A 13914-nucleotide genomic window follows, 5' to 3' on the forward strand; every position below is an offset into this window, starting at 1 on the left:
AAGTGCATGCAAAGGGCTCTAAATCCCTGTTTGCAGGGATTTAGAGGTAGTGGGTGTCTGGTTTTTCTCTGAAAAACTGCTTCACAAATATTATTCAATTACACTGGTACTCCCCTCACCCCTCCCTGCCATGTGAGAGAGATGTAAGCGGGGAGATATTCAAAGATGTTGCTGAGCATCACCAACTGCACTTTTGCATGTCCAGGAGATTGGGTGCAGAGCCTTGGGGCAGGTGAGTGCTTGGTGAAGGCTGCAAGGTGAACATTTCCAGTCCTTGTTGCTTGTACCGTTGCCTCAGAAGTGAGCTGCTATTTAGATATGGGACATTCCTGTCCATCAGCTTAGCCTCACCTCCACATGGGCTATGGCACACAAGCACCACAAGCTGTGGCCTAAAGCCAGCTGAGCTGGCCTTAACATAAAGCAAAGAAGTGACTGTTCATCTCATGGTCCCTGTTGCTATGGTTGGGATGGTGGCTGGAATAAAAAGGAAAAAAGCCAAGAGGCACACACCCCTGCAGCTATCAGCTTGGCTTGCCCTTAGGGCTGCTGATAGATGGCAGAGCTTTGTCAGCTGTAACTAATGCCCGGGAATGAGCCTGGCAGACAAACCCCTACAGGCTGGGAGGGCAGAAAGGTCAGCATTGTGCACCCTGAGGTGGGCTGTGTGTTGTGCCTCTGCCACACAGCTGAGCTTCCAGGGAAAGCCTGCAAAACCCCATGAGGTTTGCAGCTTCTTGCTTTCTCACTTGCACTGCCAGAGCTGCATTAAGGGATTTGCTGTAAGATGCTGAGCTGTGATGTGTGTGACATCTCGTACAACACTGCACAGCTGTAACATTTCTTGGAGGTGTAGGAACAAGGAGGTGAGGATGATGCAGTGCAGACCCCTGCCCTGAGCAGCACCAAGCCGGAAGTCCGTAAAGCCTCAGTGCTGGTGCCTGCACCTGGCAGCAGCAAAGAAAAGCAGAAACATGAAGTTTGGAATATTTTCTTCCCAAGAGCTGATGCCAGGTGCAGGCATTTCTCTGTTTATTTGCTTCAAGCCCACACCACTCCCTGCTCCTTCCAAACTGGTACTGGGGCTGAAGCCCAGGGGCTACCTCTGCCATAAACCTGGCCACATGGAAAAACAGGTGCTGGAGCAGCCCCACCACCATCACTACCACAGGCACCCACCTGCCCGTGGCAGTCTGGCCACCATGAGTTTGAGTCTGTCAACAGGGCCCAGCTCCATGGGAACACCAGACACCAGCCCACACCCTTACCCTGCATTTCTAAGCACTTCCCAAGCCTAATGTAAGCAGTTTTCTGTTGGAGGTCAGAAAAGGCTCCAATATCTGTTTTCCCCTGAAGGAAGGAAAACCGGGTTACACAGAAAGCATGTGGCAGAGCAGAGGACTGAAGCCAACTCTTTCCAGAACTTTTGATGGATGCTGTCAGTAGCACTTAAAAGAAAGAGTGAAGAGCCTCTTGCTAAAAGCAAATGCCCAGCAAAAAGTGGTAAGTAAAAGCAAACATGAGAGCACTGCTTCCTCACAACACTCCCAGCCTCCAGTGAGCCTCTGCTCAAGGATTTCCTGGTATCTCTGCGTTTAATTCCCCCCGGCAGCTCTTTTTCATTTGAAATTCTTTGCTTTTCAGGCAAATGTGAAAGCCTGGCATCCACAAATTTCTGTGGCAATGAGATTTACAGCTTAATTACACCCTGTGTAAAATGTGTGTCTCCTTTTGACGCAAAAACTCCTACCCACAGCTGTATTTGCTGGGCACTGCTGAGACATCATTCCTGCTGGCAGCGCATGGACGGAGCAGTTCCAGAGGGGTCGCGGTTCCCACAGCAAAGCTTTGTGCCACCGCGGCAGCTTTGCTCTTTTGGCTCATGCAGCACGTGCAAAAGCTGCTTTGTGGGACAGCTGTAGGTTCAGCTCGGGCATCTGTCAGCACGGCTGGGTCAGGTCACTTTTCATCTCTGAGCACAGTGAACTTTAGGAGCCACTGGTGTTAGAAGTGACAAAACTGAATTTGTGTGTTGTGTAAAAAAAATTGTGTAACTTTTCAGGGAACAACAGAACAATTGTCACATCCCCAGGAAAAATACATCTTTCATGTGTCAAAATCCTATTGCAGGTGAAACAGCTGAGATTTTCTTGCAGAAAAAACCTATGTTAAATTAAAAAAAACCCAAACCAGTTGATTTCTTATCTTAATAACAATGTGCATTTTTTTCTCCAACTGGATATCCCACTGGCTTTATAAAGTGATACGTGTTTACAGAACCACAGAGTCAGAACCAAAAAGCCTCCTGGGTAAATGTTGCTAAATTACACATGTCTATAAAAAACCCAGACTGAACAAGAAATCACAGGTTGCCGATGGGCCTCTTCCAGGTAGCCCTGAAGTCTCTCTGGTCTGGCTCAGTGGTAGTTTCCTACAGTGATTCATTAGGGCAATGCTTTTTTAAGAGGTTTGTTGGGATTTGCAGCAGTGCTGGTTTTGAAGAGCTCCATCCTCACAGTATCAGGGGCTGTGAAGACAATCAGATTCTCGTCTACCACAGCTGCTCCCTTGCCTGAAAGATCCATGCACAAGGTGTTATCATTTCATGTGATGATGTCCTCCTGCTGAAAAAATGCAGAAAAATAAGGCAGACAAAACAGTTTGGACAAGGAGATATGTTAAAATGGTAAGACAAGGCAGTTTTAATTGTCAGCCAGGTCCTGGGCAGCAGCAGATGAGCTGAGGTGTGACAGTAGGTAACTGCAAGCAGCACATACAAATGCAGGCATGTTTTGTGGGCTGTGACTGCGTGATGCAAAGGAAAGCCCCTTTCCTTCCTCCTCCCAAAGGTCGGCAGCACGGCTGCTGGAGCCTCTGTAGGCTGTAAGCTAAGCAGAATCTAATTTTGGTAGCCAGGCCATATGGCTTCTGCTGCAGCCAAAAAAAAGTCTTATTTAAAGTCCAGAGGAGAAGCAGCATATCCAAAGTCAAATATAAAATCAGCTTCAGAAAATACTGTCTTGGCTACCTATTTTCCCCTACATCCATATTTTTAGCTCGATACAGATTAATGCAACTGAAGTTTATTGGGCTTTCTGAAACATCTCTTTTCTTTTTGCACCACAACATTTAAGGATTAAACCCAGAGCAATCCACTACCTATAATTTTTTAAATTTACGCACAAGAAATTCTGTTCTTGAAATTTAATTCTGTACCTACATAGGACTGGCTCCCATTAATCCTTTTTCTTTGAAAAAAAATTACTTTCTTTTTTACTGATAATTTCTAGGCATTCTTACTGTCATTGTGGCCAAGAAAGGGAATTAACTATAAACATGCTGGTAATAGTCAACTGATAGTCAAAGTCAAAAAGAAAAGCAATGACTAGCCTAACAAGCGTAACTTGTTTGCTCAACAGGACTGTTTTCTGAAAATTTATTTTTGGTGTTTTTTTATAAAAAGAGCATGCCAAGAACCACCAATTACTCGTTGTCTAATCTGCTCTGGTTTTTATTTCTCCACTTCTTTTCTCATCACTTGGTAATTCAGGTACATTAAATTTTATTCAACAGGTTGCCAATTATGAAAATTATATATATTAAAATCCTGAACTGGGTGACTAATATTGATTTCAGACTCTATTACCTGTTTATGACAACATGATACTGTTCTGCAAGCCTGTTTGTAGTACTCAGATGAGGATAAATGTTTTGTGGGTGACAAGAGTTAGATGTGAATTAGTGAGTGCTGTTCTCCTTGCCAGCTGTGGCACATGTGCTGTGCTGCATTCAGTTTGGGGAGGAAAACAATTACCACGAAGGAAAATATGGAAAGCATACGAGGTTGTGCAGTACCTTTAAACAATGATACTGAAAGCCTTTCAAAGGTCGGGCAGCAATGCTCTTGGCAACTTAAAGTGCTTTGAAGAGTGCGCATGCACCCTGACACAAGACACAAGAGTTTTGCTTCTATGTGATTCTCAGAGGGTTTTCTTGCTCCAAACCTCTTCACCTGGTGCAGCTGCAGCTGTTTCAGTTCCTTTCAGTCCAAAATAGCCTCTGAAAAGGTACTGAGAAACAGAAGAGAAAGCAGACAAAACTAATTTAAAAAAATTATACACACGCACACATATACATAAATATACATATATGTTTGAGAGAGACCCCCACATGACTGTACTAAAGGAGAGCTGCTAGAGGTCAGCCAGAGACATCTTGGTAAAGGGCAAGTAAAGTCACAGAATGGGTCAGGTTGGAAGGGACCACAGTGGATCATCTGGTCCAACCTCCCTGCTCAAGCAGGGTCCTCCCAGAGCACAGGGCACAGGATTTTGTGTCCAGGCAGTTCTTGAGTATCTCCAGTGCGGGAGACTCCACAACTTCTCTGGGCAATGTGTTCCAGTACACTCAGTCACTCACACAGGAAAGAAGTTCTTCCTCATGTCAGAAAAATTTGCAGGACAGGGTAGAAAGTTTGCTAACTAAAGCAAAAATCTGCTTCCTGCTATTCCAAAGATACTTTCAATTAGGTAGGATTAAAATATTAGCCAGAAATGAGCAGTAAGCATACTACAGTGAGATGCTGAGAATATGCCTGGATGGGCATTTCCATTTGGAAGAATTGCTTGGGACAGATATGATCAGTAGTCCCTCTGTTGTGGAAAACCATTTATTGTTCACCATGTTTTACAGAGGATCTGAAAAGGGATGGAACATAGAGCACTGTTGTAGCTCATGGAACTGCAACTCTGCAAGCACCAGACTCTTTAATTAGTCTCTAACGAATAGATAAAAGAGGTCCTGAAATCAGCTCCGGAGAGTGTGGCATTATTACCTCTTCCTTCTCTGCTCTTGGTGAGAACCTGCAGTGCAGAAAGACTGGGAAAAAGGCCTGCGCAGATGGACTTCTGACTGTGTGAAGATAAGCAGACCCAGGAAGCACCCCTGCCTGCTCCCGCACTCGGGGGCACGCCTGCTGTGCAAACTGGCCTCCTCCCAGCCACTCCCAGCTCAGACTCAGCTTTTCTCCTGGATAAGGACACTTACACAGGATATTGGCAGGGACACAGTCTGCTGCAGAGTTGGAAGACATGGGGAGATGGGAAACACTCCAGGCTGCTGTGCTCACATAGGCATTGGGTTGGTGATTAGGAATAAATCCCATACTAGTTTTCAGTTAAGGTGAAGCAGGAAAAGACTGAAAAAACCCACATGCAAGCACACCAGGATAAGTATTACCAAACACCAACCATGACCTTCATCAGCATGACTAACCAGCTACCACAGTGAAACAACTCTTTCACAAACAATGAAATGCAAGCGAAACTCTTTCCTCAACAACTGGCAAGATCAATGCCAGGCTCAATATCCTTCATTTTAACCCGTGAATAGGCATTCAGTTGGAAAGAGTTTGTGATGAGGTACAGTCATCTCCTTTTCCTCTTAGATGCTGAGGCAATTGCTGTACAACCCCTGGTAGTGCTTCTTTTCTTAGCTCCCCCGAGCAGGAGAGAGAGCATAAACCAAGTATTAAAAAAAAACCCTTGAAAAGTTACACCTGTTGGGATGAATATTTTCATATTGGCAGGATAATTTGCTTTCACAGCCCATATGAAATAAATACTCTGATACTCACCTATCAAAACCCAAGATGCTGGACTGGAAGGCCAAGCAGGGGAAATACACAACAGGTAAATACAGGCTTCAGAGTGCGTTTGCTCTACCTCCTGGGGATTTGTTTCAACTTGCACCTGGAGAACCAACCAAAATTTTCAGAAAAAGCCAAAATCTGATAAACTTGCATTTGGACAAAAAAAAAAGGTGAAATCCTATTAGAGTTCAGCTGCACTGGGTAACTTACAAATGGAGCAGAGGAAACACACAATGGTGTTAAATGCTCACAAAACCGGATCTTTCTGTAGTCCTCTTATTGCCCTGCATTTATGTCTAAAACCTTAATCTCATTTGAACATAGTAAGCAGTGAGACAGATTTGCTAGGATTAGTCTATGTGAGAAAAAGAGAAGTTAAGGTGTTTACTGGCTAAGGAGTAAAGATACTTAGAGAGCTGTTCTGAAATGCAGTTTCTAAGGGATGCATTTTTTTCCTGAATAGTTCTTAGTGGCATCTGAACTCAAAAACAAAGCTGAAGGGGTTTCCTTTCAAATTCAAAGCAATCTTAGACTTCAGCTGTAGCCTTAAAAATGCACACACAGAAAAAGGATTCATCTTTTAGCAGAAATGCATTCACTAGAAAGGAAGTAAATTGTGTCCAAAAAGCAACATTTGTGATATGAGAAGCCCCACCAGCTTCTTCAGTGCAAGCTACAGTATGTGCTGACAGCTTAAGCAACACAGGGTGCAAGATTAGTCATTGTCACGCTATTCACAGCAGCTCGCTTCCTCACTGGCAGTTTGCAGAAAAGCACAACAGAATTCCAAACACAAAACTTCGGATATTTTAGTTTTAAGAAAGCACTGAGAAATCACTATGTGATAGTGTCTTGTGCGAAACTGCAGCAAGGAACTCAATGCTGCATAATGAACAAAACAAAGTTCAAAAAAGAAGGAAAGTATTGAATAGTTACTTTACTGATAGCCTCAGAATTTAGCTTGTAACCCATTTTGAAGCATTTCAGAATTTGTAAATATATGGCAGAGAATAAATTCAGTGCAAGTTCCTCTAAACTTATGACCAGTGCGGTCTGGCTGCACTGTACAGTGTTTTAGATAACAGCAGAAGTTCTAGGATGAAACTGCCAGAATATTTACTCTAAGCTTATACAATTATTCAGCAAGATTGTCTAAGTGTTGTAACAGGCTTTACTGTATTTATTTATCTGCTCTTACAGCATCAAGACTTCAAGCTTCTCAGGCAGAACTGCAGAATACGCTGGTTTACTTTTGTGGCAGAAAGTATGCAAATTTTATTTCTCCATTCTGAGAGGAAAGGTGAAAAGCCTAAACAGCTTTGCTGTGGGATGGCTTGTTGCTTTTTGGATTTGGTCTTTTTTGCATTGATTTATTCCCACTGTCTACCCTTATCACAATGCATTTATATAAAAGTGATCCAGTACTTTGAAGGTATGGAGATACTTAGCCAAACTTCTGCAGCATGCAGTCAGGAGCAGGCCAAGTAGTCCGGACTTGGAACAAGGGATATTATAAAAAATGTGGATAATTCTGTTTTTAAATTCGCCGCATTTTCTAGATTTTTCATTTGTTATAACATAAAACATCAATGTAAATCACAAGTATGACATTTTAAAGCTGAAGTGACAACTGAGCACATTCTTTTAAGTAACAGTGGCATTTTATCTGGATTTTAACACACCAGTCTAACCATGCAAAGTGTTACCAGTAATCAAACCTGAAAATACTAAGCATGTATTTTGGCAAGGCATTTTATTATGATGTCAAATCTTTTTTGTTAGCAGTCAGTCATTGAAAACAATCTGTACACATCTAATTTAGTCAACAAAAATAGTTGTACAGCTTTAAGCGATGTGCCCCATTTGCGTAACTCATTTTGCTCTGAACTGATGCTTTTCATTGTTTAAATCCTCACATAAACAATTACCAGTTTTAACATATATTAAAGTAAGATTATGTTCTTCTCTCAAAAGTACAAAAAATAACACTTTAAATATACAGTGGCTCCTAAGCTTAGACAGAATCCTGTCAGGAAGAGAGTTTTGCACTTCAATAGACAGTGCCTTCAACAACAAGAGCTCTTCAAAGTGCTTGGCAGAGTGTGTGAACACTATCCCCACTTACTAGATGATGAAAAAAGGCACAGAGGTCAACTACCTCGCCCACAGTCACACAGAAAGTGAGTGGTAGAACTAACAGAGCAGAATTCGGGGGTTTCAGTTCTCCAGTGTAACCGTCACATCTCATTGCCACTATTCAAGTGCAATCGCTTAAACATTTATGAGGAGCAAAACTTGTACAGCACACAGTAAACAGAAGGGAAGATTCAGGGCGGTTAAAGGCTGCGACAGTTTCAACCCAAACCAAAGGAATTTGGTAGTCAGTAACTCATAATGCACTTCAGGGAATGATTACATAGAGAATGATACATTAACCTGCAGAGAGAAAGCTCATTAAATGTAAGACATATGGTGTTAGCTTTGCAAAAAGTACTGGTTGTCTTAAGCTTGACAGTAGCTCAGGTATGTTAAGTTTGTCAGAGAAGTGGTTACTTCCTGTTCAGCAGATGTCCTAAACTTTGTTCTCCTACCAGCAAGGTGAACTTTTCTGGAGAGTCACACAGAAATGCAAATAAGGGCTAAATATCTCCTCAGTAGGCAGAGATGTGTATGAGGCACAAACACCCACATTAACTGCTTGTGAGGTATGGACTAAGTGGTAAAGAAATACCAATCCGGAAAAACAAAATAGTCTAAAATAAATATGGTTAAGAAAACTGAGTCACTCATCTAAAATCACCAAGAAATGCATCTTTGGATAGCTTATGTTGCAAAAAGGAAGTGTGATGCATGTAATCCCTGCTTGGATGAGAAGCATTCTCTGGCCTAGCCCTCTGCTGACAAGCATTTCAGAAAGCCTGTCCTTGGATAGGATGCTCATGAGATGACTCATTTACTGACAGAGGCTGCTGATGGGATTCAGAAACAGGTACACTTTGATTCTGTTCTTCCCTGACTTGATGGGAAGGAACTGTATCTTGGCTAGAGTGAGATTGCTGACTTGATTCCTGAGCCAGCTGCACGTGCTGAGCTGGATGTGAAGATCCCGCTAAGTGGATTTGTTCATTTTGTCCCTGATGAGCATGGAGATGTTCTAGTGCTTCCTTGGAAAGAGTGATGACATGCATTTGTTCAGGTTGGGCAGCCTCTATTTGGTTTGCAATCATATTGATACTTTGGATTTGTTCTGTCTGCTCCTGCTGAGCTGAAAGCAACAAGTTTTGCAGCTGCTGTGGTGGCTGCGCGAGCAGCGCAAGGTTCGCAGCCTGCTCTGTCGTCATGCTGGGGGCATTTTCTGCAGTCACAATACTGATGCCTTGATTGTGGCTGGGCATGAAGTTGATGTTGTGAACTGCATCCGTAACCAGCAGCTGAATTTCCTGCCCTCCGGAGGTGGCAAGTTGGTACTGCTGCAGCTGGAGAATGTTTCTCAGTTCTTCCGGAGGAGCGTTGGTGCTCGGGACAGCACTGGCTTCCTGAAACTGCTTTTCCTTGCTGTGAATTTTCAAATGAGACTTCAGGTTGTCCAGACGGGCAAACTGCAAACTACACTCTGGGCAGGAGAAAGGCTTTTTGCCTGTGTGTAAGATACAGTGTCTTCTCTTAGCACTGGAATCAGAGAAGGATTTTCCACATATACCACAAGAATATGGCTTTTCTCCTCTGCAAAAGGAAAGAATTTGATCTCGTTAAAATATTCACTTTGACAATGCTGCTTTCTGAAACTTATTCTTTAATAAAATACTTAAATGATTACTTTGTTTTTCTGAATTTAAGTACTTAAAATGTAGTGGCATTAAAAACATCCTCTATTTGACCTCCTGATTATTTCTATTTGACTTCACAAACAATACAATAAGTATACAATTAGAGATAACTGCCTTCCTCTCATAAAACCAGAGGTACAAGCTCCGTGCTGCTAGGCCTTGACAAGAATGCAACAACTCTGCATAATTCTAAGCACTAACCATTTTAAGAACATTTATTAACAGTGCGGGCTTTAAAACAAAAAGAAGTGTCCAAATCCTAACTTGCTGCCTGCATCAAAAGGACAAGAAGTGTTATTGGAAATGTTTTCTTAGACAACAGTTTTCCAGTGATGTAAAATCTAACATGTCTTTACACAATGCATTGCACTGACAGGGGTAAAAGACAACTAATGCTATTACAGAGACAGGATGGCTCACAGGGTAACAGGACACTGCTCCGATGACCCTGATACACCATGGCTACTGTTCTGCTCTCAAACTTACAGTAAAATTTTCACAAAAATAATGCAGAAGTAAGTACATTGTCAGTGAACAGACACAAAACTCCAAAGAAGACTCTTACAATATCTTGGCACATGAGTATTTAGCATTTCAGTCCTTTCCACTACCAACTTTTTGCTTACATAGATTAAGCAAAAATGGTAAGTTTTTAACTATCATTCAAACTGCAAACAAGTCCTGACCATTCTATAATTGAACAAGCACTACATGCAGGTTATAAAATTAGAAGTTACATTTTTAAAGAATGTAATGAAAATAAGACATACTTTACCTGTGAATTCTAATGTGGGTTTGAAGTGAACTTTTAGCCGTAAATGATTTGCCACAAATCTCACAAGTGAAGGGCTTCTCACCTATCAAAAAGAAATGGGACTTCACTTTTTAAATAGCACTTTTCATCAATACATTAAAAACATTTTGTATTTTACCATACACAGTATCAAGTGTGCACTGTTGGCTCCTCACGCTTCTGCCATGGGTCAGCACAGATATCCAAAACGGAATGAACTAACTAGTCAAAATGAGGGTATAACATTTTAAATGTACACCTCTAGCATTTCTCCCCTTTGAAGATGAAGAATTAGGTGATCCAAGCCCCCAAAGCAACAAAAAGCTGTACCTATGGCACAGATGTGGGTGTTCCACATGGAACAGAAATGCTTTGAAAAAGGCTGTCCCTGAACCCTGGCATTAATGCCAGGTTCACGTGCAGCACCATGCAGATGAGTAAGCCCAAACTTCCAAAGCTGGAAAATGAATCCATTGTCTTAACAACTTGCCTGGCTTTCTACAAGGCTCCATGACACTAGGCCTATCATATTCTGGGAACACCAGTTAGAAAAATAAAATGTAAGTTTGTTTGGGGATTTTTTGTTTATTTGTTGGGGATTTTTTTTAGTGCATTTGGAATTTTGATGTCTAATTGAGTAGAAGCAGAGAGGCCAAATTAAATGATAAGAAGGTTGACAAGAAGCAGATACTACCCAACCAAAGCAAATCCTAATTCACACCATAACAAATCCTTGTTGCATTGAGGTTCCTTAAGACACCAGACACAAGAATTCAGATCGCCACTGTGGTAATTCACACCATCAAAGCACATCAAACCCAGGGACTGGGCAGCAGCCAGTTTCCAAGGAAGCTTCACATTTAGCATAGAACTGCAATGCTTACCAGCCTTCGTGTGGCTTTGGAGGGCATGGATAAAGGATGAGAGAACAAGAAACATTTGTCAGAAGGGACCTCTGATCATCCAGTCCCAGCCTGCTACTGAAAACAGGAGTAACTTACCAAGTAGACTGTATTTTTATTACACAGTGTTACCAAACTGCTGCTGCTGCCAAAGGAGAACAGTTTTATCCATGTTAACACCTGTCCCCCAAATGCCTTGGAATTTTACTTTGCTTTTGAGATGGGACAGATCAATTATTATTTCTACATAATTAATATTGGTATCTTGCCTGTCTTTTCTAGAAGTAAAATATATTGCAAGCCAGTTTCTGCTAAACTCAGCTTAGCTCATATATTTTTGCAACTTACCTTCCTAGTAAGTTTCCTCTTCTCATTTCCCATACCAAACTCTTTCCCACTACTTTTAGAGAGCTGTATCAGCTTCAGATACAAAACTCGTGTGTGTCAACACTGTGTTCTCCTCAATACAAAACCATGTAAGTATTACAAGCTAACACTATTCTGGATAACCAAAAACTCCCAGAAGCACAAGTTTTGACCTTAGCATATCCCAGAAAATTTAAAGCTGTGTTATTTTCACTGAGAAAAGAAGAGGGAATGAACAATATAAAGTATACTCGAGACTGAGTTATGTATTACAATTGCAAGCAACATGTTTAAGAATAATTCAATTTTGTGAGGAAACAATTTTATGAGGAAACAATGTTTCTAGTTACATTCAAAGACAAAATTATTCACACGTCACCTTATGAACTTACCCTTCAAAGGAAAGTATTTTACAAAGTTTATGCCTTGTTATTATGAGAGGATAGATCAACATTTTTATCTCTGTTATCCAGTGATTCATTACCAGCTTGCCCTCTAAATCTCTTAAAACACTCTCTGACACACTTGCATTAAATCATCCCTCTCAGCCCATCTCCTCTCAACATCTGGTTTATGACTGCACAATAAAAAGATAAATGGAAATAATTATTTTTCTGGTCACAGCACTTTTCATAAGCACCCATCCCTCACAGAGGTGTCCAACTCATTTAGGAGACACACTTTCTGTTACTTGTCAGCTCACTGCAAGCTGGATACAGCTCTCCCGACATTCCTGAATTCCCAGTCCAGGATTCTATCACAGGAAAGCTAACTGGCATTTTCTGCAGCAGGTTTTATAAAACTGGGGAAAAAGCCCTCTTCCTGTAATAGGCACTGCTTATGTGCTGCTGAAACACAAGCTCTTTTGTGCTCCTGCATTCTTGATGTCAAATCTCTTCGTTAGCAACACAGGCATCATTACATGCAAGTAGAGCAGAACTTCATTCCACAGAGACAAATGTAATTTGACTAACATTGTTTTGTCCATGTAACTTCAAGAAAAAACAAACCACAAAGCCCACAAAACCCGAAGTACAACATTACCTGTATGTGTTCTTAGATGTTTCTTTAGCTGAGCTGCATCCATGAATTTGCGACGACACTGGTTACACTCCGGCAGTGAACGGCCTTGTCGCAATAACAAAAAAAGTGTCAGTGCATAAGTGATCCCCTGTATCTCTTCAGTGATCTTTGTTAAAGCACTTTCCTGTAAAATAACCACTTTGATATAATATAGAGATAAAACAAAAGGTGATTCACTGCCTCCTCACTATCTTAACTGTCACACTCCTATCTCTCAATTTAATATTACCACAGGAAAAGAGGGGACTGACACCTGCTCCTGCCCAAAAACACCTTCTCTTAAAGCTTTGTAAATTCTGATTTTCTCCACCACGTCCTCTGTCTGTAGCTCCATCCTGTTCCAGAAGTGAGGAAGACACTTCCTAAAGCTTGTTTGCCATTACTAGTCCAAACTAGTAGACAACTACAATGCAATTTGCACACCAGGCAGCAGACACAATCATTTATACAATTCCCAGCTTTTATGTAGCATTGACAGCAGGGCTAAAATAATCACGTTGTATGTCAAATACAGTGTAACTGATTTTTAATCATCATAAGAGCCCTTCTCAATTAAATATTTTTCTACATATTCCATTTACTATACACCATGTTGTTTTTTTCACTCTATCCACTGTTACATCAAGATAGGACACATCAAGGTAGCAGAGACTAAATACATCACTGAGGAAGAACTTCCAGCCTAAGTCAATCTTTAGGAAGACGAATCAGCATGGACTGTAAGCCAGGTCCTCAACCCAAACTTCTTATACCTGTGTGTACTCGATAGTGGCTCTTGAGCTGTCTCTTTTGGCTGAAGTACTTCCCACACTGATCACACGTAAAAGCCTTCTGCCCTGTAGAGAAAATCACTTATTAAAACGTAAGCCACGTCCGAAACAAGTGTAAGGAAATAAATAAAATACACAAGCCAGCCCACACCAGACAGAGCAGAAGTACCTTTTTCTCAGAAAGGCAAATTCTTGGAGCAGAGTGCTACATTTGCCTTGAAGTATTTACCTGAATGTAGGCTCATGTGCTCCAGAAGGGAATGCTTTGTTGTCAGAGCCTTACTGCAGACAGTGCACGTGTACGGCCGTTCCCCAGTGTGCATCCGCTCATGGACTTGAAGAGAATGCTTCTGGGAAAAGCCTTTGCCACACTCACTACACTTAAAAGGGCGCTCCCCTGAAAGCAAAAGATGACATTTTTAGGCATAAATGCATCATTTCTCACTACATATTCTAAGCTGATAGTGAGATGCACTGCAATGTTGTAGCTACTGAAAAAGTTACTCTTGATTAGTGGTAAAGA

The 13914-nt window shown here is 41.6% G+C and overlaps 1 protein-coding gene across 5 annotated transcripts in view; it reads right to left on the reverse strand.

Moving 5' to 3' along the window:
• Nucleotides 1–6803: 6803 nt before the first annotated feature.
• Nucleotides 6804–13914, reverse strand: part of LOC116440567 (zinc finger and BTB domain-containing protein 24-like) — a 71865-nt gene continuing 64754 nt past the window's right edge. For 3 of the 5 annotated variants that reach the window (XM_032101454.1, XM_032101455.1, XM_032101453.1), the window contains exons 3-7: nucleotides 13621–13788; nucleotides 13374–13457; nucleotides 12583–12666; nucleotides 10253–10334; nucleotides 6804–9373 (exon numbers count right to left, since the gene is read on the reverse strand). In XM_032101454.1, coding sequence (XP_031957345.1) covers nucleotides 8560–9373; nucleotides 10253–10334; nucleotides 12583–12666; nucleotides 13374–13457; nucleotides 13621–13788 — 1232 coding nt within the window. In that variant the 3' untranslated portion in view covers nucleotides 6804–8559. Of the gene's footprint in view, nucleotides 9374–10252; nucleotides 10335–11154; nucleotides 11169–12582; nucleotides 12746–13373; nucleotides 13458–13620; nucleotides 13789–13914 lie in introns of all 5 variants that reach the window. The other 2 variants (XM_032101458.1, XR_004238690.1) reach the window with 2 other exon arrangements.

The sequence above is a fragment of the Corvus moneduloides genome, chromosome 3 (assembly GCF_009650955.1).
Source record: "Corvus moneduloides isolate bCorMon1 chromosome 3, bCorMon1.pri, whole genome shotgun sequence".
Lineage (NCBI taxonomy): Eukaryota > Metazoa > Chordata > Aves > Passeriformes > Corvidae > Corvus > Corvus moneduloides.